This window comes from Musca autumnalis, unplaced genomic scaffold (assembly GCF_047663935.1).
Source record: "Musca autumnalis isolate F117 unplaced genomic scaffold, ASM4766393v1 scaffold_4, whole genome shotgun sequence".
NCBI lineage: Eukaryota > Metazoa > Arthropoda > Insecta > Diptera > Muscidae > Musca > Musca autumnalis.
In genome coordinates, this window is record NW_027411977.1 from 90,093,309 (window position 1) to 90,114,100 (window position 20,792).

Below are 20,792 nucleotides of genomic sequence, written 5' to 3' on the forward strand. Positions count from 1 at the left end.
TGTTTAAACTTTTAATCCAGAAGAAACCCCAACCCTACAGTTTTTACAATCAAAATAATTGGTTGGCGCAGACGTTTTTGTAGTCATTGGCGTAGTCGTTGCCGTAGGGTTATTTTATGGTATCACGAAAAATTTACCACAACGACAATTTTTTTCTCATACAAAATTAAAAATATACATACAATATTTTTTTAAATGTAAAATAATTCGTTCGAAATCATCTTTTGAACAAGAAATAAGAAATTTGCATTGCTTGAATCGTTATACAAAGACTATACAGATTTTCAATAGAAAGTTTGTCATCTGATAAAAACACGAAATTTGTAATACGAAAATTTTTGTATTTATTTTAGTTATGTATATTCCAAAATATTTCACTAATCATTGCCAAAAAAATTCATTTGAAATTGATTTGTTTTTATTTTTATATGCAGTCGTTAACAAAATCGGTCACGACTTTTTCCTCGTATTTCAACGCCATACGTGATATATATAAATTATATTTTTAATGCCTCGAAATTGGTTTATTTTGCGTTTTCAAATTTATCAGATAGTAAAAGAACACATATAATAATGGCCCCAAGTTTATTTGTTTTCTTTTTTCGAGATACAGCTACCTGTTTATATAAGTTCGACACAGCGAATTCAAATGACAAATATGAATTTTGACAGCTCAAATTGAAATCATCTGATTTTGCCGGAGGACCTATAATTGGGCCATGGCTTTCTCAATCAATTTTTAAAGCCCTCGGCACATACGGTCCGTTTAGTGACACGTTGGGACACGCGTTGTCCCAAAACAGTTAAATTATGTTTAACTTTAATGCGTCAGCCATATTGTTGTTTTTCAAAAAACTTGGCTTCACTTACACTTTTTTCATGTGGTTGTTGTAACACAACGCACAACTCGCCGTATGTGCCGAGCGCTTAAGAGTTTTTTACATTTGTCGATGGTGGAATAAGAAGGTGTTACATCAAATCATGTCAAACGTCAAATTTGCTCACAATAATGCATTACTGTGAATTGGTTGTTTACATTTTGTATGTGATTTTATTCACAATAACGCATTTTGACAACTGGTATGAAGATCAGGTGTTTTTGGCGTTACACCTTATTATTCCACCATGTATTTGTCACAATATTGGTATATTTTGCTTCCCAACAAAAAATCGTTGAAATGTCAACAGTACCAGCGATATTGACATCACTGTTATATATCATAATTTTACAACTGAGTGAACTATTTATTGTGGATTATTTTGGAGTAAAAACTATAAATTATACAATTTTAGTGTATTCCCACTGTTTAGTGTACCTCAGTATAATGCAGCACATATCAAGGAACATCATTGCTTCTTAAAAAGAAGAGTAGTTCCGGTTTCTCTAATATTTTAAGTGGAAAACTTGTTGCATGACCATAGCAGCTGTCCTCGCTGTTCCCAATGAAAAATGAATCTACAATCCTTATTTAGAGATTTTAATCCCAGGTAAGCTCAAATGTCATGGATTTTGCTCAAATAAGTGCTGATCTAAAAGCTCACATTGATAAAATGGAAACCCAAGAGCGTAAAGCCAGCACTGATAACAATGAAGTTCCCAAAGAATTGCGTACAGTACCAGTTTTCAAGAATACACCCAAAGAACCGGAACAAGCAACTGTAACAACTCCACAAAAACCAGAAGAAAAGAGAACCATACCAGTTTATCATCAGGGTAAGTTGTAAGCATATAGATTATTGAATGTGTATTTATCTGTTTTTTCTCTAATTTCCAGATGAACTCCAAGGTTCGGTTCATGCCATGATGGATGGCAATGGCCATTAAAGCCCCAAATGAGAATAACTCCAATTTCCATTTCCTTTTACCCTAAATATATCGTCTTTGTAGTGTTAGTGTAAATGGCATTGGGTTAAACACAAGCCTATATCTATATAACCAAAATATGTATGTTATGTAGTTTATTAGCTGTTAATATAATATCCTTATATGTATTCCAATGTGTATCGTGTTATGAAATCTCCCCCTAATCGACACTATATAATTTGAAGAATAAAACATTTTAAAGAAAGAAACAGTGAAGAGTTCTGATTATGTCCGTTCTAATATGCTGTTTATATTAGAGCTTTTTGCAGGGTTAACCTTCTTTGAGAGGATTTGTTTGAAATATAACCAATGGAGTTGACATTTAAAACCCAGTCGGTTTGTTAAATCCGGTTATATATAAACGGGGTATAATAGAATATTGTGCAGGCAAATAAGACAGTACTTGGTGTGTTTTAGAAACAAATTCTTTTATAGAGCTACGGGACGGTGAACCACGGCCTGTAGCGATATTGAAACAGTTGAATGGCATCGAGTTACAACGATCGGATCTTTCACCACTTCAATTTCACTCATGAAAATTCGCACTCATGCAAAAGAACCAGTGGAATCATGATTTCACATGGAATCACTTCCATTTAATTTTGCTGGGGATTGTGGTTGGAATTTCGAAACTATCGTGGTTTGGCTTCGCTACACAAAGTGTTATTGAATCTGAGATTTAATTTGACGTGGAAGGATTTCGTCTCGTAATGTAAACCAACTACTGTTTAAAATGTTACTTTCTGTTACATGTAGTATAAAGTACCCATATACCATTCCATGGCCAAAAACCATACCATGGCCAAAACTACATTATAAAAAAATTTTTTTGCTCATGGCCAAGGGTATAGATTGGCCATGGTATATGGGTGCTTTATACTACATGTAACAGAAAGTAACATTTTAAACAGTAGTTGGTTTACATTACGAGACGAAATCCTTCCTGAATGTGTTTCTTTCGATATTTTATGGATCTTTAATGCAGGATCATAATAAAATGTGTTATGTTCCGCCTAATGCGGCGCTATGGTGGGGTTCCAACTCGCTCAGTCGGGGCACACACATTCAGGGGGTTCTTAACCCTGCCACCATCAGCCCTAGGGGTCAAACAATAATGAGAAGGGGGAATACATACACAAACAAAATAAAACGACACAAACATAACATACTAACATGACCAGGGAACTTGCTGTCTTCGTTCCCACACTTGCCCACCCTACCTTGACTCTTTCGTCCTAATAGAAACATTTTTTTTAAGAGCCCCGAAAGCCACACACACTTACCGAACAGTAACTTACATCCTATTCACTCCCTCACAAAGAAACACTTAGAAATTCATTATAATGACATAAAATCAAACATTAAAATATTTTATTGACATTTTTTTTTAAACTTAAACCTAACAGCAAAACATTTAAACAAAGTCAATATTTTGAACTCCTAACACCGACGCTTCTATTGTGAGCCAATCGCTCAGGCTACCTACTAATACGCTTAGGAATATTTTTACGCCAATATGGCCACTTTTAGAAAAGACTACAACCTCCTAATAGAGCTCTGTTACGAAGGTATCATGGACGTTACCATATGTCCATAAACAAAATCAATTCCAATTATTCCTATCGTACATCAGTGTAACCCTACGCTCACGTAAACTCTAAGGCGTTAGAAATCCTAACAAAATTTTGAATCTTAAAAGTAAATTATACTAACTACGGACAATCACACTTAACCTAAACATAAATAATTCTTAATCTTCTTGTTTTGTTTTTTTAGTTATTGGTTATAATTTAAAGCATAAGTATCAGCAAAAATTTTAAATCAATCGTTTTCTTTCAATTTCAGATATCAAGCATCATTACAGGCGCGCATGCGCATTCCAATAAAGAAAAGGAATCAGATGCAAACCAGTTGGCCTCAGATGGTTGTTTGAATTCGGAGAGTGTAAGTATTCACATCAAATAAATTACCTGGTGGACCAAGTACTTAGGTCTTTTTTTTTTATATATGCTTTCAGATGATGAGGTTCTTCTGTCTTGGGCTGAGAAATGTTTTAGACGCCACAACAGCAAAATGATCCCCGTCCCTGTGCAAATGGCTCCACCAATAAACTTTGGCAATTAATTCTGGTCTACTTTGGCAATTAATTCTTCGCAGGATTTCCTTAAAATTTTGATGACCTCCTCCACGTAAACATTCGGAGGGGTCAGAGTTTTGATATGTGCTGTCGTTTTTTCCTTTGGCGTTATCTTTAACAAAAAGAACCACATTGTAACACCAAACTACAACTCACAAAAAAATAAGCCAGACAACTTACATGTTTTTGTACGCACAAGCACATGAAAAACAACACAATCAATTTAAATAAAATTATAGGATTTTTTTTTTTTCCTTGAATATTTAATGGTTATTTTTATTTAATTTGGGGATTTTCGGGTATTTTTATTATAGTTTCTTTAACAATCAAGATACGCTTTGTATTAACACCAATAACTTAAATGGCGAATTTTCTCTCCGTTACGCCTTATATACGGCGGCCATCACACCGAATTTTCCCTCTTTTCCATCATTTTCTCTAATTTTCCTGACATTTACTAATTCTCTTTCATCGCCCCGTACAAACCCAGTATTGCCCACACATGGTTGTATTGGGGCTCACGTTACGTTTTCACTAATTACCCTCTTATGTGGCAACACTGATTTTTTTCAAGCCCTACTCTATCAGCCGCTTCGCGTATCCGGTTTATTTCTCTTTTGCCGATAGCTTGGAATATCACGTTGTGGAGATGCTGCCGGTAGATAAGAATTGTAAAATTTAATGCAATTTTGGGACCACACGCAACAAAACTTCGCCATTTCCAAGGCATCCGGTGGAGATGGCGATGTGCGTGTCTAGTAAAGGATGTTTTCCTACGGATCATGGAGAATTTCTGGCGAGGAAGTTATTACCTCATAGAAACCACGAGGTAACGCAAACATATTAAAAGGACTGGACCGTTTTGGGCAATGTGATATTGGTAAGCCTGGATAAAAAATAATTTTATTATGCGTGCTATTCTAAAACATATTTTTTTCCATTTCAGATAAAACTCCCATATCTTAAATTGGCATTATTGTTGGCGTTTGTATGCTCGAACATACGCACAGAAAAATTTAGCGTGGTTGCTGTCTCCCATTCACCCAGTAAACCAATCGTACCGATATCGTAACGAAATCGGAACAAATTTCGGACGTAACGTCCGATATCTGATCCGAAATCGTAACGATATCTTAACGAAAGTTGTATGAAGTGGTTGACATAATTTCGGAACGAAATGTCGGAGCGAAATCGGATCGATTTCGGTCAGAATTCGCAACGAAATCGGAAGAAAATCCTTGGGAAATTCGGAATTCGAATTTTTTCCTCCGAATTTTCGTACAGATTTCTGAACGATTTCCGAATAATGTCGTATGAAAATCTGAGGTACCTTCCGAACTTTTGTAAAGATTTCTGAACGATTTTGGAATAATTTCGTATGATTATCAAAGGAACAAATTTTTCTCTGATGCATCTTTTTTATTGATAAATTTTCTTTGTTATGTTTTTTATTGGAAGATTATAATTTCAAAGATATCTAATGATTTTCACTGTTATTATCATTTTGTAGTTATAGTAGAACAATGTAAACTTTGTGTACGAATATATTGAGTCTATCAGCACTAGCTTGAATTATTATATGTTGCATTTATATTTAAAATATTTAAAAAATGTATATGCGAATTTTATAACCAACCATTTTGTTTTTCGACAACAAACTAAAATGTTGCTTGTTAGATATATACAAAAGGTGGTTGTTGTGCGAAGGGAAATTTGTTTCCGACATATCGATCCGAATTCGTAACGAAATCGGAAGAAAAACATTAGCAAATTCGAAGGGAAATTTACTTCCGACAATTTCTCCGAAATCGGAACGAAATCTGAACGAATTCCCCTACTAAAAATCTTATAGAAATCGATACGAAATCTGAACGATTTTTCTTCCGAAATTGTTCCGATATGTCGAACATCCGACATTTGGTTTGCTGGGTCATATATGCATGTACATAGGTGTGTGTGTGTGTATATGCCGCCTAACCGGCATTCATCGCTTAATGGGTTTAACACTCATCAATAGAGGCTGCCTCGTTTGTGTGAGTGTGTATGTGTATTCTTCTTTAACATTTCGTAATGAAGTTTGTACAACTTGCACACACACACTTAATGCACACAACTGTTTGACGTCATACATATTTGCAATCTCTCCAGCTGTACATAACCGGTTGAAGCCATATAATATTTGCGCCTTTTTTCCTCAGTCAAACATGCATGACGAGAAGCCACACGAACATGTTTGGAGATTATTCATTTTTAAACAAAGAAAATCGGTGAGTATTGAGTTTTTTGTTTTATGACTCTCCGTATTCTTCCACGTCTAACATTGTTGTTGTTTTTTTTCTTTTTTCTTTTCTTTCAGACTTTTCTTGTTATCAACGTGCCAATTGCCCTGACCGATGTTGCTGTTTATGTCGTTCTTCTACCAACATCGCAACGTAAACATAAAAAAATAAGATGTGCTATGGAACAGATGGATGACAATTTCAATTATAAGAGTACAATAGAATAATACATCTGTACAGGACAACATGTTTCTTATAGCTGGGAACAGACTACTTTTTTTTTTTTTTTTCTTTGAAGAAACACGGAACAGGTAAGGTGCTCATTTTCTTTGTGCCAGACGGACATACATTCTAATTTGTTTTCATTTTTTTCGATTTCAGTTTTTGGGGTGTTTGCTTGCAAGGATGTAAACATAATCTACCTGCGTACAACCGCCTACATTGTTGTGTGTTTTTCCGGCCGAACTACAGGCATTTTAATCCGTGGGAGAATACGTGGATGTGGAATATTATCAACCCTCTTATTTACCACCAGCCATGACATTGAATTTGTACACATTTATGGACCCAAAACACAGCAGCATGAATGGATATTCTACACTTTTCCGGTGAGTTTTTAGCTTTGCTATTTCTTGGTGAATATTTTATTGAGTGTGTTTACAATTAATTCTACATGAAAACATTTGAAAACAAAAGTGCAGTGCAATTTTTTTTGTGTTGTGAGCAAGTGCTATAAACAAAGAATGTCTAAATTAGTCATACCAAGGATCACAACAATTATTGTTATAACCAATGGTGGTTAATATTTCATTGAATTGTGACGTCAATATTTAATATGAGTCGGTGTCGTGTTATAATAACAAATACATGAATTTATTTGTCATCCATAACAAATAAACATACATTTTCTATGAATACTAAATTGAATTATGGACGAGTGTCCGTCCATACACATCGATTATTCTGTGAAGAATTAATGTGATATAATCAGTGCTGCGTTATAATAATACATTCATTTATTTGTCATCCATAACAAATAGATGCGCGTTTTCTATGAATGTGAAATTATCTGCATTATTCAATTTATCAATACGTGTTGTTGTGTGGCTGCAAAAATGTTGGGATTTTTTTATAAGTGCACATGTACCTGACATTGCAGTTGAAACGTTTTATTGTTGTTTACGAATTCAGGCCATTGCAGTGCCTGTAAAAACTGTTAGCCAGTAGCAACGAAAAGAAACTTCAAATGTTTGCCTATAACATATTCTCATTTATTTATTAAACGTTTTGTGGCTAATGCAAGCAACCTAAAAAAAATGCACCAATCATTTATTTAAAAATTACTGCAATTTTAATTGGTTTTCTCGCGTATAAAAGGGAATGTTGTACAGTGCGTGTGTTCTAATGTTTTCATGTAGAAATACTTATTCTTTCTATGTTGTGTGTGTTATTCAGCGGGTGGTGATAAATATGTAAAGTTGTCAACAATCTAGAATATCCGTTCACAAATTGATTTGATTACTCCGTGCATAAATACGCAAACAAACAAAAAAAAAATTGTGGGGAATGAAATGTATAACAGAAGTGTATGGCAGAAGAGGCAAGACAAATTCCTACCGTTTAAATGTTCTTCATAATTCTACACAAAGGCAAATATTATCAATAATTTAAGACAACTTCGGTATAATAATTGACTATTTAAAAAAAATGTGAAAACTTTCCAGAATAAATGAAAACATTATGGATGAATATAAGACATTGGTTTTACCACAATGATCATAAATTTACCTTATAATTTTTATTTCATTTCTTTTCGGTGTTACGGTAAGACAAATTTAGTTATGTTTTGGCTAACATTGGAACATGTTAGAAAGAACAAATTCACGAAGTGGAAATTTAATAAAATTAAAACATTTGTTCAATTAATCTGTGGTGGGACTTCAAAAAAAAAAAATAACAAAATAATTTTCTGTGTATCGGTGGGCAATAAAAGATACCATGAAGAAAAGATATGAACTAATCCATATTATACTATAAAATGCCGACTGTTGTGAAAAGAACCTCGATATCATGGCTAGCTATTTTGGTCAGTGGAAGCGTTTATATGATGGGAAATAAATTGAAACTGCTTTTGTGTTCACTGTTGTGTGGTAACAAAATTATGATTTTTCCTACGGAATTCAATACTTTCAGGATCTTTTTAAAATACATGGCCGTTTTCCATAAGAATATTACACAGGAAATTTGGGGGGTTATTTTTGTATGCAAGTATTTTCGGCTGGTTATGCTTTAGATGCACATGCATTTTTTTCTAAATTAATTTAGTTTATTAGCGCTATTATTAATTAAATTAATAGTACCAGTAAGGCTTTTATAGATTAGAGACAGTTGCAGACGATTTTTGGGTAATGGTTTTTTTAGGAGTCGTTTTATTTTGGTGTGTTTCTTTTCTCTGTTTTCGACTATTTGTCCATTAATTTCCCAACGTGGGGAACTCCCACGCCCTGTCTTGTCTCAACAGCCGGGCAATCCTATTTATTTCTTAGCCTACTACAAAACATAAAAAGTGTATAATTTGTAATAATAATCACGATAAAGGCAAAATACTTAAAAAATGGACGTACACCAACATTCATTTCTTAATCTATATTGCACTTACGTTTCTATTATCACAGTATCATTGCACTTTTTATATTTTAGTAGGTTTTGCGTAGAATTTTCCCAAAGGTTATTGAAAAACTGGACAGACAAAAAATATATTTCTAATAAAAATACAGATATAAAAATGACAATAATTCCTCATATAATCGACAGAAGTGCAAAAGGCAAAAAATGGACGTACACTACATTCATTTCCTTACCCTATATTGCACTTACGTTTCTACATATCACAGTATTATTGCACTTTTATATCTTTATATCCTTGGCGTGGAAATTTCCTAATGGTTTGCCCTGTAGTGTTTCTAGTTCATAGATGTTATTCCCTACCGGCCTAACCACCCTACACTTTAAAAATTTTTTGCAAAATTTGGCATTCAAGTTGTTTTTGAAATCTGATAGGATATGGTTTCTCCTATAGACTTCTTGGCCTGGTAGAAATTTAACCATACGTGCCCTTTGGTCGTATCTTTTGGCACTGCTTTCATGTGCTTGATGCATATTGCTCTTGATTTTCTCTCGCAAGAGTTCGAGTTTATCATTTTTGTGGAGATTCTCTATTTGGTGGTCCGTGAACGATAAGAGTTTTTTGGCTAATTTGTAATCCGTGCCACTTGTAAACATGTTATACCCAAAGAGGGCAAAAAATGGGTTCACGCCTGTGGATGCATGCACTGATGTTCGAAGGGCCTGTTCGATCTCTGGTAAATATAAATCCCAGTCGCGGTGGTCAGATTCAACATACGTTCGTATAGCAACTAGTACTGACTGATTAACACGTTCCGAAGCGTTTGCTTGTGGGGAATAAACGGCCGTTTTTAGGTGTTGTATCTTATAATTATTAATCATTTGCTCGAACGACTTTGAGACAAATTGCTTACCGTTGTCGCTGTGGATAACCTGTGGTACCCCGAAGGTATGGAATACCTGGCTTTCTAAAAACTTCACGACGTTTTGAGCAGTTGCTTCCTTCATTGCGTGCAAAAAGGTGAACTTTGTGAAATGGTCCACAACTATAAAAATGTAGGCGTTTCCTTGCTTTGAACGGGGGTATTTTCCCAGAAAATCCACATACAATTTCTGGAATGGCCTTTCGGTAACCACTTCACTCCCAATGGTGGGGTTCATGTGTTGATTGGAAGATTTTGTTTCTTTACAGGTGCTGCAGTTTCTCACATACTGCCTCACCTGTGACACCATCTTAGGCCAGTAATAGAATCTTCGCAATCTATTTAGAGTTTTGTGCATGCCATCGTGGACCGTATTATTATAGTTATGGGCCTTTTCTATTAGCACGTATGTGATATCAAGGGGTATCCACAACTTCCATTCGAACTCTACTACATCAGGATCACAATTTTTAATTTTTTTGTAGATTTTATCACCTTCTACTTTTAAATCGGGTAAAGCTTCGTTGTTCTGGATGATTGTCTCGCGCAGTTCTGCGTAATCTTCGCTCTCAAAAGCCGTTGTCTCGAAGTCTAAAAGGTCATCATTATTTAGTTCTTCAATTACGATGCCAGAGTCAACTGGTACTCGGGATAGGGTATCTGCCACGATGTTCTCTGATCCCTTTTTATGCTCTATTGTGAAATCATAGGCCTGAAGCTGGAGCGACCATCGGGCTAATCGGCCACTGAGATCCTTCAAGGACATTAGCCACTTGAGGCTTGCGTGGTCGGTGAGGATTGAAAATTTCATCAGTTCGACGTAAGGTCGAAATCGTTTTACGGCTAGCACTGCTGCTAAGCACTCCTTTTCTGTCACCGAGTAGTTCCGTTGACAGGCATTCAGTTTTTGGGAGTAAAACGCGATGGGATTTTCCTCACCATCGTCGTTTTTCTGAAATAATACGGCTCCGACACCATACTCAGATGCATCGCATTGAATATAAAACTCTCTCCTAAAATCAGGGTGTCGGAGTACGGGTGCGGATGTAAGAGCTTGTTTCAGAGTTTTAAAAGATTCTAAGGCCTCGGGAGTGATGGCGAACTTTTTACCCTTTTTTAATGTATCGGTGAGGGGGGCTGATATTGCGGCAAAATCTTTAATAAACCGCCTATACCATCCCGCGGTACCGAGAAAACTTCGGACTTCTCTGGGCGATTTCGGTACCGGGATTTTTTGGATGGCACTGACCTTATCGGGGTCTGTCTTCAGACAGCCATTACCTATTATGAATCCGAGGTATTTTAGTTCTCGAAAGCAGAACAGTGATTTTTTTAATCCTATGGTAAGGTTGGCCTTTTTTAAACATTCCGCTACCTCGCTTAGCAGTCTCAAGTGGTCGTCAAAATCTTCTGCAATTATCAGCAGATCATCTAGGTATGTAAAAACATTGGATTTTAACTTTCCGGGTATCACCTTATCCATCAATCGACAGAGTCTCTGAGCCGCATTACATAAACCAAACGGCATTACCCGGAATTGGTACAGCGGTCGACCTGGAACCGTGAAGGCAGTGAAGGGCTTCGCTTCCTCCTCCAGCTCAATCTGCCAGAAGGCATACTTCAGGTCGACGCTGCTTATATAATGCGTTTGGTCTATTCGGCTCAGGATTCCATCGATATTCTGTAACGGATAAGCGTCTTTGATGGTCAAGGCATTTAGCTTCCTGGCATCCAGGCAAAAGCGGTTTTTGCCAGGTTTTCGTACGACCGTAGTGCGGTTACTCCAAGGAGAATCGCTTTCTTCTATGACATTCAAGGCAAGCATGTTGTCTATTTCATTGTACACAATCTCTTGGACCGCCGGCGACAAGGGATAATGTTTTTCCTTGACCGGATTTGCCCCTTCGACTAATTTTATAGCGTGCTTTTCCAATTTTGTGCACCCTAACCCATTTTCTTCGAATGTAGAGAACTTTTTTACAACGTCATTTAATTTTTTCTGTTGCTCATCAGTAAGTACGTGCATTTTCGTTTCTAGGTTGGTCGCCGAACCATGAATTTTTCGAATCAAATCTAGATCTACCTCATCTACAGGAAACACTTCTGGGGCTATTTGAAATAGTTTCCAGAAATCAGCACCCAAGTATAGCTCCTGCTCTAAATCAGGGCACAATATTAAATTCATTCTGGCTAATTTTTCTTTGTATTCAACTTCTACCTCTATGGACCCTAAGATTCTGTGAAGCTGTCCTGAGGCCGTACTGACATTTGCCATATATGTTTTTATGTCGATTCCTAACTCTTCAACCACTTCTCTACAATTCTTGCCTAGTAGGCTAACTGTAGCGCCAGAGTCTAGAAGACCTCGAATTTCTTTTCCTTCAATCTTTACGTTCACAAATGGTCTAGGATCTTTCCTTCTATGGCATCTTAGTATCGCTTCCGAAACCGATCTTTTTATGAGTTTGTTTTGTTTTTGTCTTTCTCTTAGTTTAAGGATTTTGCTTTTCTTTTTGTTTGCTTTATCATAGTTTTCGTTTGCGTTTTCATTTACTCTTGGGGAATTATTTTCATCATCAGGTTTATTTTGGAAAATCTTTGCCCTAGTTTTTCTATAATTTTCTTCCCTAACTTCTAATGGTAGGTAATGCCGAAGTTTAGAAAAGTTGGCTTTTTCCTGGTTTTCACTCAGTTGGGTTGGGGATTCGGAACGGCGGGTTGTTCGGAGGAACGCTGGTTCCCCACCGTAACCGCGTTCTTCTTCCCGTTTCCCGAACGGCAATTCGCACATTTTGGGGCGGTAGTGTTGGGTTTTCCACACCTAAAACAGAAATAGCTTCGTTGGGATGACATGCAGTCTCTAAACCCATGACCAATACTTTGGCAATTCCAACATACTATTGGGTTGTTTACTGCCGATACATCAACATTATCTTCCAGTTCTTCGAATCTTGGTAAGCCCTCTACTTCCTCATCCAGGATCGCGTTTACCCTTATAGGTTTATTTATGTTTTGGGACGGCATTGGAATTAGGTCTTTTTTACCAAAAAAGGTTCTCTCTACTTCTAGACATTCCACTCTAAGCTGTTCCAGGGATGATACATTCATGGAGTAGACTATGCTAGAAAGATTTTTTCGCAAATTCTTTTTAACCAGGGAAATCATCTCAAATTCTGAAACAGGTTTTTCCAACTTGGACCTCATTGAATTTATTTCGTGGAAAAATTGATCGATGGATTCCCCTGGCATCTGCTTTCTTTCTAGCAAGTCTCTCATTTCCTCAAAACATGTACGCCTAGTTTTGAAACGCTCTAATAACCCATGTTTCAGTGATTCCCAACTTGTAATGGTGTTACTTCTTTGTTGAAGCCAGAACCATTCTATTGCTGGTCCTGAAACGAGATTATGGAATTCATTTAAAATATCTTCCCAGGCTAGATGATAGTGCCGTTGAAAATATTCTAAACGATAAATGAAATCCTCTACCGAGAGGCTGTTAGATCGGCCGGAAAAATTTATCCCAAATCTTTCTACTCTGATTCCATACCCGCTAGGAAAACTTTGAAATGATGGAGTAATAGCATTCCTATAATTTATCTGTGGATTCGGATTATTAGTTTGCGGTTGAGATTGGCTGGTAGAATTGTTGGGTGGAAAAGACTGAGATGTGTTGTTATTTGTTAAAGGTTGCATTATAGGACTATCTGTTCGTTGTTGAGATTGCGACATAGTGTTATGTTGTAATTGAGGTGCCGTCTTATGAGGAGCAGAGCTACCACCTATGGACAACTTTGACACTGCGTCGTTAAGTTTACTTATCATGCCATACATTTTCTCCATCTCTTTGTTCACGCTTTCTTGCACCAAAGACTGAAGGTTTGCACGGGCATGATCTAGGCTGTCTTTGACAAGACTTCTAACTAACTTGTCAACTTCAGGGGGATGAACATTAGGTGGAGGAATATTCGGAGCCAATCTGGCTGCTGCGCTAGTGCTTGGACCATTGTTTATAATAGAGCCAGATAAGTCCCGAATTGACGGGTCACTATTGGGGTTGGCGTTTTGCATTTTCTTAGTTTTTTTCTTTGATTTCTTTTTTCTTGGTGACAGAATAGATCTGCTTAGATCAAATGTCAATGATCGATTTCTTTTGCGATTTCTTTTGATTTTAGCGGATTTAGAGTCGCTCATTAGAGAGTTAAGTTATATTGGTTGTTATTGGACAGATTCAATATATTGTTGTTGTATAAAATGGTGAATCTTAATGAATACTAATACTACTTGCTAGTCTTCTTAATGGTTATTAGTTCTACCAACATTTAACTGACATATAAGAGATAAAAGTTATTGAGGTATTAAAAGGAATGTAGGTATTTTCTAAAATAGAACACAAAATATAATTTAGCAACAAACACAGATACACATATGGGAGTTCATAGGATGTATTTTCGGCTACATGTGACGTAAAGTGTGTGGTGTTTTTTTATATAATGTAACAGAAAAGTTATATTTAATATAAAAGCGTCCTAACTCGGTGATCATGGTGTATTGACATACTGGACTTACACAATTGAACATGAATTATTTGAAAGGGTAGCACCGTGGCAATTTTATACTATTTTAATAAAAAAGATCTCACGTTAAAGATACTATGGCACAATACAATCTATGATCAAAAATTTTCATGTCGGATATTGCACCTTTGTTTCTATGTTATTCCTAATCTATCGCAATTTCCTGAACTAAGGTGACATCACGGCAGTTTCCTCCATAGTTGTCGAAAAGAGATCTCGTGTTAGGAATGTGACTGCACAATACAGTCCAGGACAACGTCATCATGGCAGATATTGCACACTCTTTTCCTATGCTAACCTTAATCTGTAGTAACTACGCTAGAACAAAAACAACATCACGGCATTTTTCTAAACTTCTTGATAAAAAAAAAGATCTCGTGTAAGAAAGCTATTGCACAATAAAGTCTATGACAAAACTCGTCACTGAAAATATTGCACTTAGTATCCTATGCTAGCCCTAGTCTATTTTAATTACTCTAATACGGGAAAATAAATACAGATACATAAACACAGGTCATCAACACAATACATTCATTGTTACAATTAACGAACAAGAGCTATTGTACTAGACCCTATACAGTGGAACGACATATCCTTATTTTCTAACAACTTAAGCTAAATATTGCACTATTATCACCGTTTTGTTAATTCAAAAATGTGGATGCAATATCCGTTAGTTTTTAGAAAATGCGATATTCGTTTTTGGCTATTTAACCCTATGGTCTATTGTTTAGTGCTTAGGTGTTATTGCACGAGCTTGAAATTACTGTTTATAATTTGGGCGCCATATTGTTATGTTCCGCCTAATGCGGCGCTATGGTGGGGTTCCAACTCGCTCAGTCGGGGCACACACATTCAGGGGGTTCTTAACCCTGCCACCATCAGCCCTAGGGGTCAAACAATAATGAGAAGGGGGAATACATACACAAACAAAATAAAACGACACAAACATAACATACTAACATGACCAGGGAACTTGCTGTCTTCGTTCCCACACTTGCCCACCCTACCTTGACTCTTTCGTCCTAATAGAAACATTTTTTTTAAGAGCCCCGAAAGCCACACACACTTACCGAACAGTAACTTACATCCTATTCACTCCCTCACAAAGAAACACTTAGAAATTCATTATAATGACATAAAATCAAACATTAAAATATTTTATTGACATTTTTTTTTAAACTTAAACCTAACAGCAAAACATTTAAACAAAGTCAATATTTTGAACTCCTAACACCGACGCTTCTATTGTGAGCCAATCGCTCAGGCTACCAACTAATACGCTTAGGAATATTTTTACGCCAATATGGCCACTTTTAGAAAAGACTACAACCTCCTAATAGAGCTCTGTTACGAAGGTATCATGGACGTTACCATATGTCCATAAACAAAATCAATTCCAATTATTCCTATCGTACATCAGTGTAACCCTACGCTCACGTAAACTCTAAGGCGTTAGAAATCCTAACAAAATTTTGAATCTTAAAAGTAAATTATACTAACTACGGACAATCACACTTAACCTAAACATAAATAATTCTTAATCTTCTTGTTTTGTTTTTTTAGTTATTGGTTATAATTTAAAGCATAAGTATCAGCAAAAATTTTAAATCAATCGTTTTCTTTCAATTTCAGATATCAAGCATCATTACAGGCGCGCATGCGCATTCCAATAAAGAAAAGGAATCAGATGCAAACCAGTTGGCCTCAGATGGTTGTTTGAATTCGGAGAGTGTAAGTATTCACATCAAATAAATTACCTGGTGGACCAAGTACTTAGGTCTTTTTTTTTTATATATGCTTTCAGATGATGAGGTTCTTCTGTCTTGGGCTGAGAAATGTTTTAGACGCCACAACAGCAAAATGATCCCCGTCCCTGTGCAAATGGCTCCACCAATAAACTTTGGCAATTAATTCTGGTCTACTTTGGCAATTAATTCTTCGCAGGATTTCCTTAAAATTTTGATGACCTCCTCCACGTAAACATTCGGAGGGGTCAGAGTTTTGATATGTGCTGTCGTTTTTTCCTTTGGCGTTATCTTTAACAAAAAGAACCACATTGTAACACCAAACTACAACTCACAAAAAAATAAGCCAGACAACTTACATGTTTTTGTACGCACAAGCACATGAAAAACAACACAATCAATTTAAATAAAATTATAGGATTTTTTTTTTTCCTTGAATATTTAATGGTTATTTTTATTTAATTTGGGGATTTTCGGGTTTTTTTATTATAGTTTCTTTAACAATCAAGATACGCTTTGTATTAACACCAATAACTTAAATGGCGAATTTTCTCTCCGTTACGCCTTATATACGGCGGCCATCACACCGAATTTTCCCTCTTTTCCATCATTTTCTCTAATTTTCCTGACATTTACTAATTCTCTTTCATCGCCCCGTACAAACCCAGTATTGCCCACACATGGTTGTATTGGGGCTCACGTTACGTTTTCACTAATTACCCTCTTATGTGGCAACACTGATTTTTTTCAAGCCCTACTCTATCAGCCGCTTCGCGTATCCGGTTTATTTCTCTTTTGCCGATAGCTTGGAATATCACGTTGTGGAGATGCTGCCGGTAGATAAGAATTGTAAAATTTAATGCAATTTTGGGACCACACGCAACAAATGCAAACTACGACTACGCCTACGACATTTGAACGCATACAACTACGCCAACTGTAATAACCCCCTATTGTAATCTGAAATACTACTCTATACTCCCACATACCCACATTCCATCGGGTGAACCTGCAACAACACAGTAGTTCCAGATTGTTTACTGGTTATATTCCAATCTACTACTCTATCCCTTCCAGTAGTCCATTGAAGCTAGGGTCTCAATTACCTTTATATAAACAAAAATCTATTCATCATTAATGGTATCAAACTGTTTATTAGAAAACAAAACCCAAATCTGCATTTTATTTTTGCAGTATTTGAAATAAATATACATACATATATAAAATTGCCGAGTTTTACCGAAAGTTTATTAAATATTTTATTACTTCTACATTTTTACTTTTGTTAGATTCCAATCCGCAACTACGACTTCATATTGCTCGATATTCCTTCATACATTGACTTTTGTCATTATGAGAACAGCAGACGGCACCAATCCTAGAGCACTTAACGGTTTCTCAAAGTCATCACAGTCAAACACTTTGCGAGGAAATGTTGTCATGAGACCAAAAGGAATTTCACTTCCGGTCTTCATTTGGATGAATACACGCACAGCGGATAGTTGTTCGTTAACGTTAAATGTTTCGGTAAGAGTAGATCCATCTTGGAGACGTATTTGAATGCGGGTCTCCTTATACTCTTTTGGAGGAGATTTAACGCTGACATCAGTATTTGTTGTGGTAGAGGACACCGATGACGATGCGACCGGTGTTTCGGCAGTAGGTGATGTCTGGCTGGCTTTGCGTCTAGCCTTATCCGCTTCAATTTGAGCTTTAACACGTTCACGCGCAGCCTTTTCTTCGGCCTTTTCCCGTTTGCGTTGTTCTATAATTTTCTTCATTTCCAATTCCTCGACACGTCGACGAGCCTCTGACATATCCTTGCCGGATTTAATGCGATTTCTTTCGCGTTCCAAAGCATCTTGTCTTTCACGTTCTTCACGCTCCAACCTTTTTTGCTTTAGTTTTTCTTCAATCAAAGCCAGCTGTTGCTTTTTTTCTTCTTCTGTTAATGGTTTTTTCTCCTCAGTGGATTCAGAAAAATTACTATGACCAGTCTTGGCAGCATGAAATTCTACCTCTCCCTGATCTTTGCACAATTTACCACAATCGTCACATTTAAGTGATTTTGCTTCCCCGGCAACTTTCTCAGAACTGGATGTGCTGGGCGATTCCTCAGCAGCCTGCTGCTGTTGTGGAATAGGTTCATCGACATGAGCCAACAACCACTCCATAGCCGGCTCAACTCCTTTATTATTAGTAACCTTAAGTGCATATTCTGCTCTCTCCTTGGGGAAGCCCATTTCCATTAACATTTGTACATCGCCCATTTTGTTTGCAACCTGATCCTTATACACAATCAATCAGTAGTTTGAAATGAAATTTAGAGATTATTTGCGAACTGAGGTAATATACAAAACAAAATTTGCAATAGATGATGACTTTTTGGATAAAAAAGGCAGGGAGCACTATCGATGATATCGATAATTTTAATTATGCGCTTATATCGATTGGCAGTTTAAACTATCGGTCTTAGAGCTGGCAAAAAATCGATGTCACTATCGATAATATCGATTATTTTTTAAGAATTCAATATCGATAGATAGTTTTGTATATCGATATTATCGGATTAAAAACCGCTAATGTCTTGTTCATACTAAAGTCCAATTTACATTAGTGTTGGGCAATCTCGTTCATTGAGCGGATCGATCTTTTTCATTCCGTTCACTAAAAAGATCCGGGTCGTTCACTTCGTCCGTTGGCTCTTTTTCATTCAATAAAACATTTTAGCCCATCCTTTTCTTTTGAATATCGTTCATGGTTCCTCTTCTCTACATTGATTGTTTTGTGTGTGTCAGTTTGTGATGCTTGCGTTAACGCAGCTTGTGTGAGTTTGTTTGTGTTCAAAAAATGGGGGTGGTTTTGAATTTGATCGAAAGAAGCTAAAAGAACGAGATGAACGATATGATTTACTGAACGATATGAGCTAACTGAATCATTGATTGTTTTGTGTGTGCAAATTTGTGATGCTTGCGTCAACGCAGCTTGTCTAAGTAGATTTTGTGTGTAAAATTAATTATAGTGGTTCTGCTGCTAATTTTGTAGGCAGCAATGTCTTGGCCATCAGGGATCTAAATGAACGACATAAACAAATGTGCTGGATACGGATCCGTTCGTTCTTTTCACGGAATCATTCCTTGGAACCGGTTCGTTCATGAACGACACAACTCTAATTTACATATGCATATTAAATGATTTCGTTTTACGAAATCCTAGAATCAAATGAAGTGTATTTACATCTGTTTTTTTGCGTCATTTGCTTACGCACACAATCGCACATACACACTTATACAATAACAGAAACACGCGCACACAATATATTTATTCAGAAAAATAGGAATTTCACAACACAAATGTGTATCAAATAACTTAAATTAATTCCAAAAACAAAAAAAAAAACATGATTTTTGCAAGTTTTTTAACCATTTATTTTCACTTTTGTCATCGTTTGAGTATTTTTGTTTTTCTACAACACACAAACAAAAAGTCTGTCCGGTTACTTTCCCAGCAAGAATTGTCCAGCAAGAACTTTCCCAGAGAGTAAGGAGTTTTTATTCTCTTTTGCTAGAAAATTGTAAAAAGTAAACAGACACCTTCGCAGCAAAAACCAGCAAGCAATCAGCTGACTTGCCAAAACAGAACAATTTGTCCGCCAACAAAGGAAGCAAACACGTTGTATTTTATTAAAAACAAAAAAAGAAAATGAAACAAAAAAGAAAATGAAACAAAAAAGTATTTTTCCACTTTACAAATTTGTTCTCCATAAAACAATACAATTAGACTATGTTATTTCCACAATAAAATTGTTTTTAATGTTCACAAACATAAATCAACAAAAAACTAAAAACAGCTGATTGATTGTTTTCAGGAAGAATAAGAGCTTGCAAGTGCTTGCTAGAAGAAATTTGTCCAGCAAGAATTTGCAAGCTCTCAGTGAAAGAACTGTCAAAATGTCTCTCTCGAAACGCTCTCTTTTGCTGGTTTTTTGTGTTAACAGACGACTTCCAGCAACAATTGGTACAAATTTTAGGGTAACCAGACACAGCTAAAGACATAATAAAACAGTTGCATTTTTTGGTAGTTTATGACAAAAAAACAGGGCTGCTTACAATAGTATGGTGTTTTCGTGCGTTGTTTAGAATAAATGACGCAGCTATCGTCAATTATTTTTTGTATGGTAAATGACGCAAAATGTTGCCTGTTTTAGCAAATAAATGACGAAAAAGTTGCTAATGTAAATTGGACATAAGCCTAATTCGCTGTCTATTCGTTGTTCGAAGTCAAATTACTATATAATTACTTCATTTCCCACATGGTATAAATATAGAGGTAGATTTAAATGAAAATAATCTATCTATGGAACCCTTGTTTTTCCTGAATTCCTAAAACGTCAAAATTAGTAGACACAAAGACAACAAGTGGGTTTGTTTACAATACCATTTTTGAGTATTTTATAAAAAACGCGAAAAATTAATGAAGTGTCAAGGTTTCTCCACATAATCGAGTTGTGGATATGATAAAATGTTTGCTTCAAACCGAAGCCCACGAATTTCTTCCATACAAATGTTCTAAAAACAAATTTAAAAAATCATTGAATTCGATTGTTTATAAAATTGTTTGGCATATTATTCAAACAGCACAC

The 20,792-nt window shown here is 36.1% G+C and overlaps 1 protein-coding gene and 1 long non-coding RNA gene across 4 annotated transcripts; one reads left to right on the forward strand and one right to left on the reverse strand.

Annotated features, from left to right (window-relative positions):
• The first annotated feature begins 1,162 nt into the window (after positions 1-1,162).
• LOC141404366 (uncharacterized) lies at positions 1,163-16,588 on the forward strand. Of its 3 annotated transcripts, none has more exons than XR_012413000.1 (9): positions 1,163-1,488; positions 3,710-3,808; positions 3,882-4,881; positions 4,948-6,042; positions 6,150-6,268; positions 6,358-6,591; positions 6,662-6,888; positions 16,038-16,136; positions 16,210-16,588. It is a non-coding gene; the product is annotated as an uncharacterized lncRNA (long non-coding RNA). The 3 variants fall into 3 exon arrangements; XR_012412999.1 differs by having other exon boundaries at positions 4,948-6,034; XR_012412998.1 differs by having other exon boundaries at positions 1,165-1,488; positions 4,948-6,268.
• Positions 16,589-17,371: 783 nt separating this feature from the next.
• LOC141404365 (UBX domain-containing protein 1-B) lies at positions 17,372-18,572 on the reverse strand. The gene has a single exon (XM_073987909.1). It carries the CDS (start codon positions 18,418-18,420, stop codon positions 17,482-17,484), a length of 939 nt encoding a protein of 312 aa, XP_073844010.1. The 5' UTR covers positions 18,421-18,572; the 3' UTR covers positions 17,372-17,481.
• Positions 18,573-20,792: the final 2,220 nt, after the last annotated feature.

Coding starts and splice junctions, on each gene's coding strand:
- LOC141404365 (XM_073987909.1), bottom strand. CDS start 18,420: ATGGGCGATGTACAAATGTTAATGGAAATGGGCTTCCCCAAGGAGAGA.